The sequence below is a fragment of the Ziziphus jujuba genome, chromosome 11, assembly GCF_031755915.1.
Source record: "Ziziphus jujuba cultivar Dongzao chromosome 11, ASM3175591v1".
Classification (NCBI taxonomy): Eukaryota; Viridiplantae; Streptophyta; class Magnoliopsida; order Rosales; family Rhamnaceae; genus Ziziphus; species Ziziphus jujuba.
In genome coordinates, this window is record NC_083389.1 from 16,430,315 (window position 1) to 16,453,171 (window position 22,857).

Sequence of the window (22,857 nt, forward strand, 5' to 3'; positions counted from 1 at the left end):
TTTTTGTATATTTACACTTGCATTTTCATTTTTGGCAAAAATATCCCTTTGAATTTCACTTTCTTTGTAATTTTTTTATTTTTTACAATAAAATATAAAATTGGATTAACGATTTTTAAGTGGAAAAACATTAAAAATTGAAGTTATAAATTAGCCATCTTATTAATAGATTAAAATAACAAATAAATAGTATTATAAACACTAGTATTATAAACACTGATAAAATTTGAATTATAATGTCTATAAAAATTAAATTTTTAAGCCTTGGATTATTTTTTTATTAAATTGATATATTATTTTAATCATTTTCTTTTTTCACCCATCAATTCAATTTTTTATTTTAGTAGTGCTGCATATACCAAATTATTTATTAAAAACATTTCAACAAACAACATGTGTTAACATATTATTGACGAAATATTAATATATCTTATATTTTGATAAATAACCATGGATAGGTGCAAAAAAAATTCAAATTAATTAAATATTATTATATTATTTTGTATACAAAATTGATGAATATTTTTATAAATCTAACATTATTATTATTTTTATATAAAAAAAATGGAGATATTGAAAATACTATAAAATTCAAAGGGAACTTTGTGCCAAAATTGAAAATTTAATGGTAAGTATAAGAGAAAAATTCAATAAATGAAACTATAAAATAATTAAGCGAGACTAAATTTAAACCAATTAAATAATAACATAATATCATTTTGTAAGTAATACCTTTAATATTTTAATGAACAATGATTTTGAAGTTCGAATACTCAAGATACAATTTCAATAATAACCATATATTATTTTTTCATATCACTTGCTAAATAAGTTGAAATGGAAAATAAAAGAATAAAAAATGTAAAAGGAAAGAAATCCCAATATATATATATATATATATATTTATGAAAGAAAGAAATTTCCTCGAACCAAATTTATTTATTTATCTGATATTGACAACTAAATAAAATAAAAAAACACTTTTTTTCTTTTGATGAATAAATAAAAACACTTTATGTTGTAGCGATCACGTCACGGGCATTCACTTTCTGAATTATAAAGTTTTTTTGTTTTTTTTTGGGGACCGAAATTTCTGTATTGTAAAGTTGTGTATCATCATCAAGCACAACTGTCTAGTCTACCTTATATAATAAGAAAACCAAATGAAAAGGCAAGAGAATCATATGATTGCGTGACAAACTTTAGTAGTAGAAGAGGAGAATGACATATTATTATCATAAAAGAAGATTAGAACGACAAATTGTATACCATTTTTTATATAAATTTTTAGACCAAAACAAAAAAGAAGCGTAAAAAATAAAAAATTAAAAAAAGCTTCTTATCACTCTGGAAAGGTGATGCAATGAATACAATTGAGTTTGCAGACTGTAATACTGGACCCCTTCAGCCTGGGGTTTTCCTGGATTGAAATTTTCTCTTTTTTTTTTTTTTTTTATTTTGATTTTTTGGCTTTTGGAGGATTTTAGTAGCTAGCTTTGAAACTCAATTTTGAATGTAATAAGATTACCAGTCAATACTGATAATGTATACCAAATAAAGAGTCAATTTGAAAAAAAGTCTTTGGTTCAGATTGGATAGCGTAGAATTATCTCTTTATGGAAAACAAGAGGGATTGGGTAACAGAAGATATACATGGAAAAAACTAAAGGAGATGATTTAGAATTATATTCTACGCTGCAATAGAATAATAAAAAGAAAAAAATGGCAGAAAACGAAGATACGAATAAAAGTGTATAATTTTAAAAATTAGATCCTTATTGTAAAAATATATGAAAAAAATTATGGTCTATCTCCTAGAAATTCAAATTTGAATTAAATGATTTATTTAAATATGTTATAAAAGTTTATGTTTAAATGCTGTCAAAGAGATAATCAAGTCCTATGTCCACACTCCAAATACTCACCCAAAAAAAAAAAAAAAAAATGCTCTATGTCCAATTATTATAAAAAATGGCCCTACTTACAAATAGATGGGAAAATTTCATATCCTAATTTTTAAAATTTAGATGTTTATATTGGATAATATATTATCTGAAAAATATTTCAGAAAATATGTTACTTTGTATGTATCTTGATTTTATTAAAATTAAAATATTTTCACGAAAAAAGACTATACATAAATAATATTTGTCATTTAGACCAGTGTAGAGGAAGTTATCTTTTTGTTTCTTTTTTCTTTTCTGCAGAGAAAGTATCCTTTAAATGGAATATGCCAAACTCTTATTTGTGTGACTCAATGTTTTAGTGATTTTTATCCTCAACTCGATTTAAAAAATAAAATAAAATTAATTATTAGTATTTCAAAGACCACAGCGTGGTTTGAATGTTGGGTTAAATTGGGAACTACTATTATCATCCTAACTACTTTTATCCTTCTGTATTTTGGGCGGTGAACTTTTTCTCCTTATTTAGTCTCTTCCTTGGTTAATGTTGTTGTTCTTTAAATTTTTTTGGTATTTTAGTTTTTAAACTTTAATCTATGTTATACTTTGATCCTTACAACTATTTTTTTATTTAATTTTATTAATTTTGAACTGTACAATGCATTGATATAACATGCAAGAGTTTACAAAGTTGTCTAAGTTTGAAACTTTGTTGTTTTGACCAAAATGTAAAAACAAATAAATAAAGATCAAAGTGTAAATGTTAGCATAGTTTAGGGGACTAACAGTGACAATAATTTATAAAAAAAAAAAAATCTTACTTAGTCCCTTTTAAAATATAAACAATTTATCTCACTTTCTAATTACCAAAACAGCTTTGAAATCACAAAATTGTATGGTGTACACTAAATGCTATATCAAATAATATGGTGACTAACATAATGCCAGAGATGTTTGAGCCCAAAAAAAATAAATAAATAAATGCTAGAGATATCGAAAATTTTATTGCGATGCACACCAAGACAACATGGAAAGGCATTTTGTATTATTTTATTGATTAAAATAGTATTTAATTTGAATATGGATAAACAAAATTTCAAAGGAATAAATGTAACTATACAAATCAATAAAATAAAAATCTTTCAATCACTTAGCATATATTACGGTATTATTTTTAATAGTTCTAACATTATTATTATTTTATTGTGTTAATTAAATTTATATTTATAATATATTAACTTGTCAACCACTATATATATATATATATATATACTTTTGATAAATCATGAAACCCAAAATCAAGACAAACTATTTGGTGACAAAACAATATCATAACATATTACAATAAATATTTGGTACAATACAATGATCTTGAATTCAAATCTCTTAGATATCTTCAATGTTCACAAAGTTTAAAAAAAGAAAAAAAAAAAAAACACGTATTACACAAATTATACATAAAAAATATATATATATATTAGGGAAGAAGTAGTCATTTTCAAAAAGCAAATTAAGGAAATAAAAAGAAAAAAAAAACAGAAGCAAGTGTTTTGGGTGAGAAATGGGTTGTCAATGTGCTGGTTAGCGGAATAGATAGGATGACAAAGCAAGGGGATGGACCATTTTCAAAAACTTCAAACTGAGTCCTTTCCCAATCACATGGGTTTTGCCAGCTTTGCTCTGTGATGGAAAACCATGGACCATATATATACACATGCCTAATACTTGTTCATTATGTATGGGTGGATATTCAAAAATGGTCATCATGATGAACATATCTGCCAGATATGATAAACCACCTATCAGTCAATCTATTTTGTTCTCACCTACAATTCTTTTTAGATTTCATACCAGTTAGTTAAACCAAATCATTTCAATTAGCAGACAAAATGTGGAGAAGTTTCCTATTTAAAGAGAAACTTCTCTCTTAAAAGATTCAATATAAAATTCCCAACAAGAAAATTGAACAAATTATATATATATTCTTTTGGTTGATTCGAAAAATCCATGCAAGGACTAGGATTAAAAAATAATTAATTATTTTTTATTTATTTATCTTTGTTTGATTGTGTATAAACACTAAAAATTAGTGCATCAATAATTATTTTATATAGGGAGAAAAATAAAACAGAAAAAAGGACAGAAATGGGAGTTGCTAGTTTGGCTGGCTCTTTGAAATTTCCAGTGATTTTACATTTATGAATGTATGTGATTTGCTTTAAAATTAAAGGAATGAATGAGACAGTAAGGGCCAGTGGAAGTTGGAAGGTTCGCATAATGTTTGGAACAAAGGGAAGGGGCCACAAAAAGCACAGGGGGGGTCCCATTAAATTAGATCCGTTTCCCACTTTATGACTTGTCTTTTTGTCTAAGTTTCGGTGGATACAAATTTTGCAACGCAGCCTTTGTTATCGGTTTCTTATTGAGGACCACTAAAGAAACTTGATTTTTATTTTTAAGATATATAAATTTTTAATAGAGGATGAAGACCCTTTTTTTTTATTTTTATTTTTTTGGGTAATAGAAGATGATGACAATTAACAATTATAATTCTTTTTTTTTTTTTTATGTTAGCTAAAAAAGAAATATATATAACTCTTTCTTTTTGAAAATGAACTTCAGAAGGTAATAATTTTTTTGTTTATAAATTGATTTTCATAGATCATTTGTCTAAAAATAAAATCATTTTTTTAACCATATGGCAATTAACATTTGGATGCTTTTTTTTTTTTTTTTTCAAGTACAATATGAAAATGACAAAAATCAAATAGTGGATGAGAGCTTGCAATGATCAAAACTATCTGTAACGTTTTAAACGTTTTGAATTTTGAATGCTTTGACATTGTGGGCTTTAATGGGCTTTTTTTGCAATTGATTTGTTTTACAATTTTGGGTCTTTTGGAATAAGGAAAGGTTTTTTGAGTTTTGGAAAGTAGTGTGGGTTTTTGAAAAAGAAAAATAGAGAATAGTGATTCCTACTCCTTCCCTTAGGGTGTTTCTGGAAAAATAGACAAAAATAGTTTTCTTGCATAGTGTGAGAAAGCAAACGTGCATTGAAAATTCAAGCGAAAGCTTCCGTGTGTTACATTCGAAAGTTTTGAGAATTCATTATATCAGACGATTTTTGAAAAACACCTATATCGATGGGATGGAAATAGTCTTAAAAATACTGTAATATTACACAAACTTCATACAATTTCACAAATCTAAAAATTTACAGGTTCTTAATTTTATATATTTTATTTACAATTATTTTAGATCCATATGTATATATATATATATATATATATATATTATTCCCATAATATTTTGATTACACTATCGACATATATAATTTCTCTAAACCACCACACTAGCACACCATCATCAAAGGATAACATCAGCTAGCTCTAGCATCCATTTTTGAAGAGCAATGCCTCAAGGTAGAATTATTATATATATCCACTGTATTATTAAAGTCTTTTTTATTTAAAAATATGGTGAAAATTTTTGGTCCAAAAATACATAAATAGAAAGTTTATGAATTCAATAGTACATAAATAATACGTTATAAATTAAAAAATATAGGATAAAAAATACAAGTGTTAAATATATATATATATATATATTAAAATTAGTTATTTTTAATATATGTGATAAAAATATAACTATTAGTAAGATAATGATAGCTTAATACATTAAAAAATAAAAATAATTAAATAATTAAAAGAATAAAATAATAAATAAAAAATATTTTATTCACATTTTTTTAGGGTGTTGTAAAAGACAAAAAAAATAATTGAAATTATTTATTTTTATAAAAAGTATGTGTTCTAATTTTTTTTAAAAAATGTATATTTTTCCACATATTTGAATTCGATATGGAAAATAAGAAATTTTATTTTATTTTTTTTTAAAAAATAGGTATGTATGCGTACTTTTCACTAATTAACTTAGGGTTGTTACTGCTACACCTTCTATGTATAAGCTTTTTGTCATGTACAATAATAGCTTTATCCACTAAAAGTTCACCAAGTAAACCATCATGTGCATCAATAGCTTTTTCCACTAAAAGGTCATCAAGTAAACCATCAATCAAAGAGTTGGATGTCGGAAACCATAAACATCCCATAATCATCCATGCATGTGGATAGAAAGCTAATGACCTTCCACCTTCCTTAAAGGATTCTCTGGTTCATCTCATAAACCATCAATCAAAGAGTTGGATGTTGGGAAACCCATAAACATCCCATAATCATCCATGTGGATAACAAGCTAAATGGCCTTCTTTAAGGGACTCTCTAGCAATGCAAACATAAAAGATGGTCAGTGGCTTTTTTTATTTTTATTTATTTTTGGATAAATACCTATTGTTATAAAAGTCTTTTTAACCAGTCACTGACTATGTCTAATTTCTAAATAAACAATTACCATAATATTCATGATTGGAGGATTATAGTTAAACCATGGGAAAAAATAAGGAATATGAACTTCTAAATTGAGAATGCATTATCAAAACATTTTATCTAGACAAGTTCTTAAATGAGGTTCACACATGTAATATACTTTAGTAGAACAATATAACCATGAGAAACCTAAAGGCATTTTTTAAACGCAAACGAAGAGTGATCAAAAAACTATACCATTCTATGGATTCTTTCATGCGAAAAGACTCATAAATTCAACATTTTGTTTATGGTCAACAGCGAAGAAGCGAGCCAAAAAGGATCGGAGAGAGAAATCGAGAGAGAAGGTAATGAATGTTTGCTGAAGCCATGCCTTATGAGTGAGCCATAGCCAGTCATGTTCAATATAAATCCTAATCCTGAAGCACTGCTTTTCAAAGACAGATCCTAGAGGTAGCTGGTATTTTTTCTGGTATGATGGTTTAAAGAAAAGGCCATGAATGTGCTTTACAGAACAAAATCCTCATTAGTTGTACACAATAGCTTGCGGTGTTCTTTTAAGATAACTTGCTATGATTGGTGCTCACATAATTTGAGTGACAATATTTAATTAATTTTTTATTTTCTTATTATTTAAGAATTTATATATTAATATATCAACTAACAATATCTTTATTTAATAAATAAGTTTAGTGGATATTTCAATGCCCTATTATCATTTAATCAATTAGCTTTTCTTCCATATTCACTTTAAAAAATGAAATTATAGCAATTTATTATTTTGGTTATATTTTATAATTTTTTTCTTTAAAATTGATCAATTAGTAATTCTATTTTTACTTGTCATAGCACAAACCAAATCATTCTATCAAATTTATTGATGTGACACAATTTGAGTTAATACAATTAAATTTGTATGATTTTAAATTTGGTTAATCTAAATTGAGGATCTTTGTCCGTAGAAAAGTTGAGTTTGTATGATTTGTTTACGCATTGCTATTTAATGGATTTTAATAATATTTATTTTTCTTCTGATTTGGGTCCAAAACCCCGACAGCAAACCCGAAGCCCATGCCCAGTTGCTATTGAGCCTCAGAAATTTGGACTCGGTCCAATATTGTGTTGAAATTTTCCTCAAGAACTTGGCTTACATAAACCAGAGGACGTATTCCCCCCCCCCCCCCCCCCCCCCCCAACCCAAAAAAAAAAAAAAAAAAAACAAAAAACATAAAACAAAAAACCAAAAAAACAAAAACAAAAACAGAGGAGGTCATTCTAATTTCTGAATACAATAGAAAAACACGTGGGTGTACAATTTTTTTTTTTACTAAAAACTGTTGTATGAATTTTCTTTTTATTTTGGGTAAGAAAATCCATGCTATGTTTTTTTTTTTTTTTTATGTCTTTGTTATGCTGCTGCTACTTTTTAATCAAAATGGGAATATAATATAATTATGAAAATTACAGTGCATATAATCACAATGACCATTTTTCTGAAAAATATATTCTTATGGCTTCTGCTGTGAATAACATATTATTTTTATCATATATTTTCTGTTTCAAGTACCCAGTACAGGTTCAGGAACAAAGAAGACAGTTTAAGAGTAACAAAAAAGTTGTAAATGCAACATTAATTAAGAATAAGCAGAAAGCAGTATGATCTAATAGTTTTCGACCGAGATTATTGAATAACTAAGAGGTTTGGAAACTGATATATTATGATGGATGCCTCTTCAAAAACATTCTAAAGGGCGACAAAACTAACAGTTGTAGGTGCAAATAGATGCAGTCTCTTAGGTGCAATGCAAACTAAGAGTGAACAACATTGAGAGTTGCTCTAATACAATTCAACAAGCTAGATAATACTCAACGGAATATCAGCTGAAGCCTGAAAAGGGTTAGTCAGACATTGCACCAGTTTAGCTGAGTCACTTTCGAAAACAACAAAATTCAATGCGCTTTAAACAACTCGATCCCATGCTTGAATCTTGATTTATTTCTGCAAAGAAATCAATGCTGAGGTCCAATTTAGAAGAAAACCAGATAAGTTTAAATTATTCACATTTGGATTTTGCTTTCAGTTTATGCTACTTTTTGTGAAAGATTGATGATAGCGAAATCAAATATTCGGCATATAGAGTCTAATTTAAGATATGAAAGGACAAAAAAATGGGATATAATATCATGGTAACATCAATTTGGGCGTTCTGCAAGGAAATCTCCTAGTTTATTAGCAAAAAGTGGGTAACATTTCAAATTACATATGTCCAAAAGCAATTGTAAATGTGATTTATCACTAGAACCCATTAGCTTTATACATCTTCAGCATCTAAAATGGAAACATTTGAATGCAGCTAAAGTAAAGTCACAACAAGAAATTAGTTCTTATAACCATTAAATACAGGAAAGCAACAAAGATTATGATACCAGGGCCATATGATCTCATCCAAGCGCATTATTAACACTTATCACCAAAATCATAAATTTCATCATACATGTTTCCACTAAAAAGGTGAGGTAAAAAGGAAAAATTCAAAATTATAAGCTACTCGGCTACTTCACCTCTGCTGATAGAAATTGTACAAGTTCTAAATCGTAAAAGAAATAAAAAACCTAGGCAAAGTATTCAATGCATGGGCTATGGAACCTCATTCAAATGCATTAGTTTGCTGACCAACTGTGCCAGTATCATTCTTGTACTTGTGTCCAGTTAAGTGGTGAAGAAGCACACCAGCTGCAACACTAACATTTAAGCTTTCTACGGCCAAAAATGACTGAAATTCTTCAGTTGAGCATCCAGAATCTTTTCCTGCGTCCTCTGCATGTTCAGTTCCACCTGTAACTATGTCCACGGGAATATTCCCAGGGATCCGAATCAACTGAGTACATGATCTTTCCACTAAGGGCCTCAACCCAGTTCCCTCGCTACCCAAAACCAGAATTGTTGGTGCACCAGGCACAATCTCATTCACGGGCATAGATTTTGGAGATACAGAACCTCCAAGAACGCACCAACCATTTTCAGCTGACGATGTTAAGAACTGCATCATATTTTTACAATATCGGAGCTCCATTAGTTCAAGTGAACCTGCACTGGCTTTGCTCACAACACCACTCAATGGTGCTGAATTCTTTGCACATAAGACCACTCCTGAAGCTCCAAAGAAGTAAGCAGACCTGATGATTGCCCCCAAGTTCTGAGGATCTGTAACCTCATCCAAAGCTACCCAAAGAGATCCCTTATCTTCCTCAACTGAAACAGGATCCAGTTCCATTATCTTTACCATCTCCAATGGAGAAGCATCTAACACCAGACCTTGATGGGGTCTATTATCAGCCACCATATTGAGATCATGCTTTGACACTTCCTTTATGCTTAACCCAATTTTTTCTGCCTTCCTCAAAACCTTCTCAAACCCCTTCTTGTCCTTTTTCTTCCTATTATTATTACTCAAATCAATTCCTTCCTGGACATATAATGCATAAAATTCTCTTCTCCCTGCTGACAAAGCAGCCAAAACTGGACCAACCCCATAAACCCCTTCACCAATCATCTTAGGCACAGTCGATTCAGTAGCCTCTTTCCATGTCCTTCTGCCCCAGTTTTCCTGTTTATTCCACCTTCGAAACTCTGGCTTCTCATGTCCATCTTTTACATCCACCAATCCCCTGAACCTATTCTTAATTTTACTCCATCTCGGATCTTTAACAACCTCAATATCTTCTTCGTCTTCCCCTCCAGTTCCTTCTTCAAATTCCTTTTCCCTGAGGACATAATCACTTCGATCATCTTCATCCACACCTATCATTTCTTTCCTACTTTCTGTACTGCCCTTCACTGATGGTCCACTTTCCTTATCAACATAATGACCATTTTTAATAATTTTTTCTTTCCCTAATCTTTTTGCAGATTCCCCCCAAGAGGACCTACTATTCTCTCTATCTAACCTCTTTGCTGATTCCTCCCAAGAAGCTTCTCTGCTCACTTTAGCGGATTCCTCCCAAGAAGAACTACTAGTCTTTGGAGTTTTTGCTTTGTCCGACCATTTTGCTTCCTTAGTCTTAGCTTTATTTGATGCTAACCAAGGAAGTGGCTTTCCAGCTCTTACTACAGTACTCCTTCTACTAACCTTCTCAATAGACGAATTCGAAAAATTTCTTACTCTTACCAAAGGCCAAAAATGCGTAGCACATTTAAGCCGAAACCCAGCTGAGACATTCCTGGGTTTTCCTATATTGCTAGTTTCTACTATCCTATATCGCGAGTCAGTTAAAAAGTTCAAAGCTTTATCCAAACGGGAATCCCCATATATTTTGTGACCAAACCCAGAAGGGGGAATTGTGAGGTTGAGCCGGATAGGGTTTATTGAGGGTTTTGGTGGAGACCCAATTGATAAAGACTGAGACTTCGATGCACAGAATAGTTTAAAACAACTGGGTCGTGTAGAAACCATTAAAGCCAAGGGAAATGCTTGGCTCTTTGCCAAGTTAGTGCACATTGTATTGAATAGAAACAAACAAAATTAAAAAATTTACAATCAAAGACAGAACCAGAGAGCTTAAACTTCAAAGTGAGAAGAACGAAACCTGAATCAGGACCAACATTTTAGCTGAAAAAATATGAAGTGGGCTGTACAAAAACCAAGCAATATCTTATCCAAACCATTATTATCTCATCGCCAAAGTCTCTTCACCCAGTTTAACCAACCATATGTTTCTCAGCGAGTGAGACTGTACTAGCGAAGAACGGAAGTGGTGGGTGGTGTGGCCAGAGAAATACTACGTCGTTTTAAGCTTAATTGCCACCGTACTGGGTATGGAGCCTCCAAGTAAATTGTCCGGATCCGCTTTGATTATTCTGAGCCCGATGAAACTGTGAGCGTGTCATAGGTCTTTCCTAATGACAGAATCACCCTTTTGGTTTGCCAGTGATGCGCTCATACCCTTGTTAAAACATCTTTAATAATTGAATAAAATTGTATAACAAAATAATAATAATAATAATAATAGAAATAAATATAAAATGTGGAAAATAATATGCAATAGGAGAAAACAGAAAAATAGCTGAATGAACGTTGCAATTCAACTACTCTTTGGAGAAACAGTACGATAATAAAATTTTATTACTCTGTTAAATATAAAAAGAGAGAGACAGAGAGAGAGGGATTAACTACATTTTACTTTACTATATTATTCTTTCTTTCAAACTTTGGTTTTCATATTAGAAATCCTTTACATTATCTCTTAAATAATTGTTTCTAATAAATTTAGTCTAATCATGCAAATTTTTCTAAAAAATTCAGTAAAATTAGTCATGCAGATGATATAAAACAAAATAAAATACAACAAAATAGTTTATAAAAAAAAGTTACATGAATTTTTTACGAGTTCATATATTAAAATCCATAATTGTATACAAGTTTAAAATTTTGATAACTATAAAAATATTGAAGATTTAAAATATAGAAATTTTTATGGAAATATAAAAAATATCGATCAAAATTTATAAAAAATATTCAAACTTGAGAAAAATTTATTTAAAAAAATAAAAACTTTTGATAAAATTTTAGTATTAGCTTATTTAATTAATCAATTATCAAATTAATTATAGAAATTACAAAAATATTCAATAGATATTATGTTTCTTTTAATCAATTTAATTTATAATAAGTGTCAATGATCATAAATAAATTATTATTTATAAAAATATGCAAAAAAAAAATATATATATATATATATATTTGATAAAATTATTTATTAATTAAGATAAAACAATTATTATAACTATATTATATTTTATAAATATCATGTCAATACTCATAGAAATTTTAGATAATTAAAAATTATTAATTTATTCCACATTATCATTTTAAGATGTGAAATATAAAAAATAATGATTAAAAAATGTATCTTTGATAGTTTTTCATGTAATTATTAATATATCAATTATAAATATATTATATTAAATATAGTTATTTTTAATTTTTAGTATAATATATTATATCATTTTTTTTATTTTTATCAGCGAATAGAATTTAAGAAAGTTATTTAATTTAATTTATTTATATAATTAAATAATTAAATATAAAAAAAATTATTATCAAAATTAATTTGATAAAATAATTTATTAAACATCAATAATATTTATAAATTTTTGTATAAATTAAATTTTTAAAAAATTCATAAATATTTTCATGAAAATTGTTAAAATTTTTATAAATATTATGAATTTTTTAATAAAGATTTAATATTGATATTTTGATGGAAATTTGAATAATTTTTGCAATTGATAAATTTTGATAATGGTCCCATAATAATAAAATTTGTAAAACCTATACCATTTACTAATATATTTTTGAATTTTTAATTGTTAAAAAACAAAATACAGTGGAATCTATATAATTAAAATCTCAGACATTTAATTAAATAATTTTATTTTTAAATTTTCTAAGCTATATTTTAGCATTATTTCATTAGAAAACTCATTTTAAAATTTTAGTATTAAAAAATTTATAAAATACCATTTATCATTTAAGATATAGTAAGGTATCTATCAACGTGTTCCTATTGTAAGTGATATACAGAGAATCAACGAGCTTCTTGTGATACTTTTAGGGGAGAAGGATATTTCCGTCAAAACGCCTCCAAATTTCACGCCATTGAGAAATGAAACCTAGAAGATCGACATCTCTTTCTCTCTGAGGTTCACCGCACCCTCTCGATCAACCAAAGAGAGAGGAACCAAAAAAAAAAGACACAAATCGTAGGAAAGTTTCAGATTTCTGAGAATCCCATGGGAACTCCAGAGACTACACGGGAACCGTGTCCCGATCGTATTCTTGACGACATCGGGGGCGCTTTCGCCATGGGAGCTGTCGGCAGCTCCGCTTATCATTTCATCAGGGGTCTCCGAAACTCCCCCACTGGTGCTCGGTTCGTCGGTGGCTGCCAAGCCGTCAGGATGAACGCTCCTCGTACCGGAGGCGGTTTCGCCGTCTGGGGCGGCTTGTTCTCGACTTTCGATTGTGGCTTCGTTTACCTCCGCCAGAAGGAGGATCCTTGGAACTCCATCATGGCCGGCGCCGCCACCGGCGGTTTGCTTCAGATGCGTCAGGGTTTGGGCTCAGCGGCTCGCTCGGCTGCTTTTGGTGGTGTTCTGTTGGCTTTGATCGAAGGTGCTGGAATCATGTTCACCAAGTTCGCCGAACGACAGCAACAAATCCCCATTACGTTTGACGAGCCGCCGCCGAATCTTTCCGGCGTCCCCGGGTATCAGACCCAGCTACCGGGCCCTGAAGTGTCTTCTTCGGGTTCGGGGTCGGATTCGGGTTCGTGGTTGGGTGGGTGGTTCGGTGGTGAAAACAAGAAAGAGTCTCAAGGATCATCGAGTAGTGGAAGTGAAACGAAGATCTTGGAGAGCTTCGATGCACCCCCTGTGCCAAGTTTCGAGTACAAGTGAATTTTTTTGGGTGAAGAAATTGTGATTTTGATCAAATTAGTTCGTTGTTAGAAAGAGGTATGTATGGTTTTGATTTGAGAACCTTGGGAATTAGTTTTAAAATTTGTGGGTTTTTTTTTTCTTTTTTCTTTTAATGCTTTTTTTTTAACTGTTGTATTGAATTTGGAACCTGCTATTTATAAAACAAAATGGTGAGCAAAAATTTTATAGGGCAGAATAATTTTAAAAATTTTTGTGATGGAAAAATACCCTAGGGAATTATCATTTATATGCAAATTAAAAAAAAAAAAGTAAAAATAAATATTAATAATAATCAATCTGAATAAATTGTGTTTAAAACTTTATTATGAATGCATAATAAGTAAATAACAAAATTTTTACTCTTTTGAATTATATTATCTTTTTTTCTATTCAAAATTAGAAAATTTTCACTTTACCATTTATTCGTTCAACTATTATGTTCGACTATTATTTTCTTGTTTGTTTAATTTGATCCTACAATTTTTTTATTTTTTTTCCTCAGTGAATTTGATAAAATTAGCATACCATCCGAAAGTAAAATAATAATAGTAAATAAGAAAGAATTGGACCAAAAAAACCTTTTTCTAATAATTTTAGGAAACAAAAATAAGGATATTACCGTCGAAATGCACCCAATTTCGACGCCTTTCACAAGAAACCTAACATACATCGGTCCTCTCTTTAGAAGGTTAAAGAATAAATAAAAAGCGCTTCAAAAACACAAAACCAGAAGAAACCCTAGGGAAAAAAAAATAAATAAAAATTCAGAGCTCTCAATCTCATGGGAAGTGCTGATAACAATCGGGAACCATGTCCCGATCGTATTCTCGACGATATCGGTGGCGCTTTCGGAATGGGAGCTGTTGGCAGCTCCGCTTATTACTTCCTCGGGGGTCTCCGCAACTCCCCTAGTGGTGCTCGGTTTGCTGGCGGCTGCCAAGCCGTCAGGATGAATGCGCCTCGTACCGGCGGCAGGTTCGCTGTCTGGGGTGGCTTATTCTCGATTTTTGATTGCACCTTGGTTTACCTACGCCAAAAGGAAGATCCTTGGAACTCCATCATAGCCGCTGCTGCTAGTGGCGGCTTGCTTCAGATGCGTCAGGGTTTCCGTGGGGCGGCTTGCTCGGCTGCTGTTGGTGGTGCTCTGTTGGCTTTGATAGAAGGGGCTGGAATCATGTTCAATAAGTTAGCTGAACAAAATCAACGAGTTATTGTTGAAGAGCCGCAGCCAAATCTGCCTGGCTTCCCTGGATATGCGGGGCAGCCAGGTCCTGAAGAGACATTGTCAACTGGTTCTTCTTCTGGCTCATGGTTTGGTGGGTGGTTCGGTGGTGGAAAGAAGAAAGAGTCTCAAGTATCATCAAGTAGTGGAAGCGAAACCAAGATTTTGGAGAGTTTTGACACACCCCCTGTGCCAAGTTTTGAGTTTAAGTGATTTTTTTTGGTGAAATATATATATATGTATATGATTTTGATTAAAACAAATCAATTCCAAAGTTATTTATTCTTAGAAGAGGTGAGGTTTTGAGAATTGGGGAATTAGTAAATTTGAGGTTTTATTCTTTTACTATTGTCTTAGAAACCTACTAATTACTGCAATTTTTTTTAATATATAATTATTTATGACTAGAATAATGCTTCTTACCGATGGAATTTTGACCGAGAGCAGCTAGCCATTAACTGCTAGATACTATTAGACAATAAAGAGCTTGTAGTTGTAGTTGTATGTGACAGTGGTTTATTATCTGACCTTTCTTTTTGTTCATTTTAGGATTAACTTATAGGCTTGATTATTTATTTATTTATTTTTTTTTGAAAGGTGTTCATTTGTTTGTTTGGTGATTAGTTAGAACAAACCTGTTACATGCAACATATGTATGGTAGTGGGGTTGTGACTGGCTGGGTAGAAAAGTTAGCCACGTTTTGATTCTAATTTTATCGGTGGAAATTTTCTTTCCTTGTCTATGATTTTGTGGGTATCAATGCTTGAAGCTTGGGAAGCAAATGAGATACTAACAAATGCTGTTGAATTCCTGTCACTTCATGGTTATCATCCTATGGATTTGCTTCTCTTTCTTGTTAATTCCCTTTTTTTTTTTTTTTTTTTTTTTTTTTGGTTGTGGTACTTGTGCAATTAGCATGGTGTCTTCTTTAACTGTTATGAGAGTGAACTTTGTAATGCATTTATTAATGGTGTCAATACTTAGGCTCTCTGCTGATTAACATAGAATTCCTATTTGTAGGGAGATGATGACATTTTGTCTGAAAACTTGGATCAAAATATTACGGAGTTGAATGTATGAAATATGCCATGCACGATATGTTATAAGGATGAGCCATGACCATGATATGTTATACCGTGTCCTTTATGATTCCTTTCCCTCCATAGGATTTGCTAAAGCAGTCAGCGATGTCTATTTATATCTATATGATTATGCATGTTTTTTTATTTATATAATATAGTAGTTTTTTCAGACAGAAAATAAACACTAGAGGCTTGCTTACTAATCAAAAAAATAAAAATTATGCAACTGTCTTTGAGTCGCCAAAACTAACTTTTCATAAGAAAACATTGTATATTTCCATGACATTAATGTTTGATTAAATATTTTCATGGATGTCCTCTCACCCGCTTGAACTCGGCAATGCAAAATTATTTACATATTTAGTTATATGCCATTCCGTGACTTATTTGTTTTAATTTAACCCTCCTCCTAACATAGAAAGAGATAATAGTGAATTTATTTATTTATTTATTTTTTATTTTGGGGGACAAATTTGGTCTTCTTCAATAGATTTTTTTTGCTGAATCGATTTATGCTTATGTCAAATGACACTGTTATAAAAAATATTATATAGCTTGACAAACACTAAAGTACCATTTTCCTTATAGATGGGGATAAACTGAAACAAAATTATAATTTAAAGGCATATTTGAACAAAAAAAATTACAAAATAAAGTGATCATTTTGAAATTCAAAGATTTTGTTTTGCCCCCAAGTAACTAAACAAATTCGGCTACTTAGTAAAGACTTAAATGGAAATAAATTATAAATCCCATAAGACTTAAATGGAAATAAATTATAAATCCCATTGTTATTCTAATTCCTTATAAAATTTGCATTAATTTTTATTTTCACATTTATCCATTTCGATTCTTGCTTAGCGGAACACTACCTCTCAACGGCAAAGCCATTATATTTCCTTGAGAAAATCATAGTTCGACTCCTCCTCTCTACAAAAAGAAAAGAAAAAAAAAAATTATTATTTATCATTATTGGTATGTTATAAATTTTAATTAGGATATTTAATTTTATTATTTTTATTTGAAACTTTTAAAAATAAATCCTTCAATGGTAAAAAAAAATAAAAAAAAATTACTATTTAACATATAAATTCTTTGATAATTATTTACTAATGATAATAATAGTAGTTTAAAAAAAATGGTAATACTTCTTTATTTTGAGATTTTTTATTCATACTGCAAAATTTATTAAATATACTACAATTTAAATAATTTTTAATATTACAACTATATCCATTAATAAAATGTTAAACCTTAAATAAAGGGAAAAATTTTCATTTAGATCATTTTGATTTTGTTTAATCATATTTAAATCCATATTTATAAAAAATTATACTCTGTACTATCAATTAATTTTTTTGATTAATTTTTACAATTAAAATCATAATTAAATATAATAAAACTAAAAAATCTAAATGAAATTTGTCTTAAATAAATAAAAAATATATGGCAAAATTAATATTAAGTTGGAAATAATTTTTAAAGTTCAAAAAGCGCTCTAAAAACAGTAAAAACACCTCCTCTAATATTTGATAAATTATTTTTATAGAAAATTAAATAGAAGAAATAATTATTATTCGTATAAAAAAATCAGTTGAAATAATTTCTAAGTGAGGCCCTTGTTTATAATAATAATAACAATAATAATAATAATAATAATAAAAAAGTGAACCCTTTGTCCCTGTGCCTTGAAATGTTGTTCCAAAAACGTTAAGCTTCCGTCTCGACACTGCGTGTCTCTTTACAGCCGTTCTTTTCGTTTCTAAGGAAAAAAAAGAAAAGAAATTCAGAACTGTGGGTGAGAATTCGCATGGGAACTCCGGAGGCTACGCGAGAACCCTGTCCCGATCGTATTCTTGACAACATCGGCGGTGCTTTTGCTATGGGGGCCGTCGGCAGCTCCGCTTTTTACTTTCTCAAAGGTCTCCGCAACTCCCCCAGTGGTGCTCGGTTCCCTGGCGCCTGCCAAGCCGTCAGGATGAACTCCCCTCGTGTCGGCGGCGGCTTCGCCGTCTGGGGCGGCTTGTTCTCCACTTTCGATTGCGGCTTGGTTTACCTCCGCCAAAAGGAGGATCCTTGGAACTCCATCATGGCCGGCGCCGCCACCGGCGGCTTGCTCCAGATGCGTCAGGGTCTCCCCTCAGCGGCTCGTTCGGCTGCTGTTGGTGGTGTACAGTTGGCTTTGATCGAAGGTGCTGGAATCATGATCAACAAGTTCGCTGAACAAAATCAACGGGTTATACTTGAAGAGCCGCCGCCCAATCTGCCCGCCTTGCCTGGGTATCCGAGCCACCTGCCGGGGCAGCCAGGTCCTGAAGTGGCGTTGTCAACTGGGTCTTCTTCCGATTCGGGTTCCGATTCGTGGGTTGGTGGGTGGTTCGGTGGTGGAAAGAAGAAAGAGTCTCAAGTACCGTCGAGTAGTGGAAGCGAAACCAAGGTTTTGGAGAGTTACGATGCACCCCCTGTGCCAAGTTTTGAGTATTATTGAAACTTAATTCAATACAGAACTCATCACAGCAACATATAGAAAGAAACAAACAAGAAGAATCACACAAAGAACACACAAATTTTACGAGGTTCGGTCTAGAAATGACCTACATCCTCGGTGAACTCCATCCAAGAAGTTCTTGCACTATGAACAAAACAGATACACCTTTGTAGCAGTTTCTCTCTTGATTTTACAGATTTTCTACACCCATAAACCACACCAGAAACCCCTTTACAACCTTTCTCTTTCTCACAAATCACTCACCCAGAATGATCCTAAACAATACCTAGAGAAAGAGAAATACAAAGAGAAAGAGGCTACAACAAGAAAAGAGAAAACCAGAAGAAAAAACTTTGATCGAGAACTAGCTGCTTCTATCATCTGTTTTTCTGTTTCTGCAGTTAAACCATTATTTATAAACCTCCAAAACAGAAAACTAACCGCTGACTCATCCTAACTACTTCCTTAAGTGCAACGGCACCGTTTCACAAGTGATGCTTAAAAGAAACGTTAACTTTTGACCATCTCTCAATTGAATCACAACCAGCAGCCACCTGCCGGGGCAGCCAGGTCCTGAAGTGGCGTTGTCAACTGGGTCTTCTTCCGATTCGGGTTCCGATTCGTGGGTTGGTGGGTGGTTCGGTGGTGGAAAGAAGAAAGAGTCTCAAGTACCGTCGAGTAGTGGAAGCGAAACCAAGGTTTTGGAGAGTTACGATGCACCCCCTGTGCCAAGTTTTGAGTATAAGTGATTTTTGGGTGAAAAAATGTGATTTTGATTTAAAAAAAAAATCAATTTAAAATCAGTTCGTTGTTAGAAGAGGTATGGTTTTGAGAACTGGGGAATTAGTGAATTTGAGGTTTTTATGCTTTTACTATTGTTTTAGAAACCTGCTATTTACTGCAATTCTGCTTTTTATTTCATATATAATTATATTTATGAATTCTGCCTGTAAAATAATGCTTCTTACCAATGGAATTTTGACTGAGAGCAGCTGCTATTGAGTATTAGATATTTGGGAGTTCAATCTAATACTTGTATGATTGTGGCTCTGAAGTTCATTTTCTAAGAATGGAATCATGAGAGAGAAAATAAAGAGCTTGTAATTCTTGTTGTATATGGCAGTGGTTTATTGTCTTGCTCTTACCTTTCTTTTGGCCAGAAAGGTGTTCATTAAAGGATTAACTTACAGGCTTCATTGATTGGTTTCCCATTATGTTTGTTTGGTGGTTAGTGTTTGAACAAACCTGTTACATGCAGCATATGGTGGTGGGTTGTGACTCTCGCTGGTGGGTTAGTAGAAAGGTTAGCTACGTTTTGATTCTGATTTATAGGTGGAGATTTTGTTGTTATCAGCTCTTGAAGTTTGAAAAAGCAAATGAGATACTATCAAACGCTGTTGAATTCCTGTCACTTCATAGTTTATCATCCTATGGATTTGCTTCTCGTTCTTGTTGATTCATTTTTTACCGTTCTTGTTGGGGTACTTGTGCACTTCGTATGGTGTCTTCATTCACTATTATGAGAATGTACTGTGTAATGCAGTTATGAATGATATTAATACCGAGGCTCACTGCTGAAGAACACAGAACTCCCATTTGCAGGGAGATGACATTTTGTCTGGAAACTTGGATCAAAATATTATGTAGTTGAATGAGTGAAATATGCCTTGCACAATCATATACGGCTCTTTACCTAGTTCATTCAGACCGCAGTCTAGTAGTTGTATTGAAATTCTGGAAATGAATATCTTTATTGGATTCAAACTGCAGATTGGACTCAATCTGGAGAAAGAATGCTGGATGCTTTGTTGGTTTAGCCTGCAGTACTTTTGGCGCTATTTCTCTTACCAATGGTAGAACTCACTTGAACTATAATGTTAAGAATCTCACTTGCATTGATTCCGTAGTTATGTTTCAGAATGAAGGATTTCATAGACCAGTAATTTCTGTAATTTGTATATCAAAAGACTGATTTAGATCTTGTTTTATGAATTTGTAAATGGTAATATTGCAGTTTTACTTGGCGCAAGCTTTGTAGAGGTGCTTTGTTTCTTTGGTGGATCATGCTTGGCCATTGCTGCACCATTGAGAATATGGATATTTTTCTTTTCCATCATTAGCATGACCATTACTCTATTCAATTGATCTAGGTGAGCGAAACCCTTCAAAGTTCTAGCAGTAAGATTGGCTCAATGTTAAGTAAGAATGAGCCATGAGCATGAATTCATGATATGTTATATGGAGTGTAAATGCATTGCCCGTTTTAATTCCTTTACCTCCATAGCTTTGTCTGCAATTTCTATTTATGCTTTTAACATTATTTCGTATATTTATATGATTATGCATGGATTTTGATTTATATAGTGTTTTTTTTGGGATAGAAAATAAATACTAGAGGCTTGCTTACCAGTCAAAAAATAAAAATAAAAATTATGCACCTATTTTTGAGTGGGGCCAAAAATTTTTCCAAAAGAAAACGTTGTATATTTCCATGACAATAATGTTTGATTAAATATTTTCCATTGATGTCTTCTCAGTCTCGCTTGAACTCGACAATGCAAAGATATTTACATATTTAATTATGTCATTCCGTCACTTATTATTTGTTTTGATTTAACCCACACAACCTGGCAATTGGCGAGAGCTACGAGTGAATTGTTTTGTTTTTTTGACATTCTTTGTTAGATTATACCTATGTCAAATTGACAATATTATAAAAAATATATATTATAGGTTGACAAACACTTTAAGGGTATTAATTTACCAAAAATAAAATAAAACAAAATAAAACCCCATTGTTATTCTAATTCCTTGAAAAAATTTGTCGTAAACATATAAGGATATTGCCTTAACTCTTATTTTAATAGTTATCCAGTTCAATTCTTGCTTATCCGGCATAATTCAGTGTTAGAATCCTCCTATTGCTACTTCAGAACAAGGTCACATTGGGGGAAAAAATGAAACAAACAAATGCATAGCGGCCTCTATTTCTAATGATATGTAACGGACCTTAAAATGGAACAAAATTACCAAAAAGACATGTTCGTTTTTCCTCGGTGGCCTTGAAATTCCCGGAACCAACACTCGGATAAGACATAAAATGCTACTCTCACTCTCACAACGCTCTCACCTTCGCTACTTCCACTCCCACTCCCACTCGTCCATTTCCTCACTCTCTCTTCACCTTCTGACAATGCTCCGCCGCGCCATGGCCACCGCCGCCGAGCCCATCGTCAGCCCATCAAAGACCCGCGTGGGCTGGATCGGTACCGGAGTCATGGGCCGCTTCATGTGCGCCCATATCATCAACGCTGGCTACTCTCTCACCGTCTTCAACCGCACTCTTGCCAAGGCCCAACCCCTCGTCGACTTGGGGGCCCACCTGGCCAACTCCCCCCTCGCCGTCGCTTCCCAATCCGGCGTCGTCTTTACCATCGTCGGCTACCCCTCCGATGTCCGCTCAGTTCTCTTGGACCCCACCTCCGGAGCACTCGCCGGCCTCCGCTCTGGGGGTGTCCTCGTTGACATGACCACCTCGGAGCCCTCCCTTGCCATCGAGATAGCCACCGCCGCAGCTGCCAAGGGTTGTGCCTCGATTGATGCTCCTGTATCCGGCGGCGATCGTGGAGCGAAGAACGCTACACTGGCTATCTTCGCCGGCGGCGATGAAACCGTGGTTCAACGACTGAATCCACTATTTGCCCTCTTGGGTAAGGTTAATTATATGGGCTCTCCGGGAAGAGGACAGTTTGCGAAGCTAGCGAACCAGATAACCATAGCTTCGACCATGGTGGGGTTGTGGAAGGTATGGTTTATGCTCACAAAGCGGGTCTCGATGTGGGTTTGTTTTTGAATGCGATATCCACCGGTGCCGCCGGGTCAAAGTCTCTGGATTTATATGGGCCTCGGATTCTTAAGAGGGATTTCGAGCCCGGGTTCTATGTGAATCACTTCGTTAAGGACTTGGGGATTTGTTTGAAGGAGTGCCAGAACTTGGGGCTTGCTCTTCCTGGGTTGGCCTTGGCTCAGCAGCTTTACCTCTCGTTAAAGGCTCATGGGGAAGGGAATTTGGGAACCCAAGCTCTTATTTTGGCTCTGGAGCGGCTTAACAATGTTACCCTTGAAGCTGCTTCTGCTCCAGCAACTTAAATCGATGAATTGAATAATAAGATGATGATGAGATGATTGTGGGCAGACAATTGAACTCATGTAATACCCTATATTATGAATACATGAATAATATTCACGTTAAAAATATTTATCTTCCTGCTGTGTTGAATTTGTACATTTTCCTG

At 32.5% G+C, this 22,857-nt stretch overlaps 4 protein-coding genes and 1 pseudogene across 5 annotated transcripts; 4 read left to right on the forward strand and 1 right to left on the reverse strand.

Annotated features, from left to right (window-relative positions):
* Window positions 1-8,731: 8,731 nt before the first annotated feature.
* On the reverse strand, window positions 8,732-11,164 carry LOC107435727 (uncharacterized). Its single transcript, XM_016047352.4, has one exon. It carries the CDS (start codon window positions 10,786-10,788, stop codon window positions 8,938-8,940), a length of 1,851 nt encoding a protein of 616 aa, XP_015902838.3. The 5' UTR covers window positions 10,789-11,164; the 3' UTR covers window positions 8,732-8,937.
* A 1,708-nt stretch (window positions 11,165-12,872) lies between these two features.
* LOC107435728 (mitochondrial import inner membrane translocase subunit TIM17-2) lies at window positions 12,873-13,869 on the forward strand. The gene has a single exon (XM_016047354.4). It carries the CDS (start codon window positions 13,083-13,085, stop codon window positions 13,746-13,748), a length of 666 nt encoding a protein of 221 aa, XP_015902840.2. The 5' UTR covers window positions 12,873-13,082; the 3' UTR covers window positions 13,749-13,869.
* Window positions 13,870-14,023: 154 nt separating this feature from the next.
* On the forward strand, window positions 14,024-15,404 carry LOC107435721 (mitochondrial import inner membrane translocase subunit TIM17-2). The gene has a single exon (XM_060812754.1). The coding sequence runs from the start codon at window positions 14,551-14,553 to the stop codon at window positions 15,202-15,204; it is 654 nt and encodes a 217-aa protein (XP_060668737.1). The 5' UTR covers window positions 14,024-14,550; the 3' UTR covers window positions 15,205-15,404.
* Window positions 15,405-17,854: 2,450 nt separating this feature from the next.
* LOC132799998 (mitochondrial import inner membrane translocase subunit TIM17-2-like) lies at window positions 17,855-20,921 on the forward strand. Of its 2 annotated transcripts, XM_060812861.1 has the most exons (3): window positions 17,855-19,382; window positions 20,333-20,415; window positions 20,577-20,921. In XM_060812861.1, the coding sequence occupies exon 1, from the start codon at window positions 17,885-17,887 to the stop codon at window positions 18,560-18,562; it is 678 nt and encodes a 225-aa protein (XP_060668844.1). In that variant the 5' UTR covers window positions 17,855-17,884; the 3' UTR covers window positions 18,563-19,382; window positions 20,333-20,415; window positions 20,577-20,921. The 2 variants fall into 2 exon arrangements, with proteins under 2 accessions (XP_060668844.1, XP_060668843.1); XM_060812860.1 differs by having other exon boundaries at window positions 20,333-20,921.
* A 567-nt stretch (window positions 20,922-21,488) lies between these two features.
* On the forward strand, window positions 21,489-22,827 carry LOC132800068 (probable 3-hydroxyisobutyrate dehydrogenase-like 1, mitochondrial; annotated as a pseudogene).
* The last annotated feature ends 30 nt before the right edge of the window (window positions 22,828-22,857 follow it).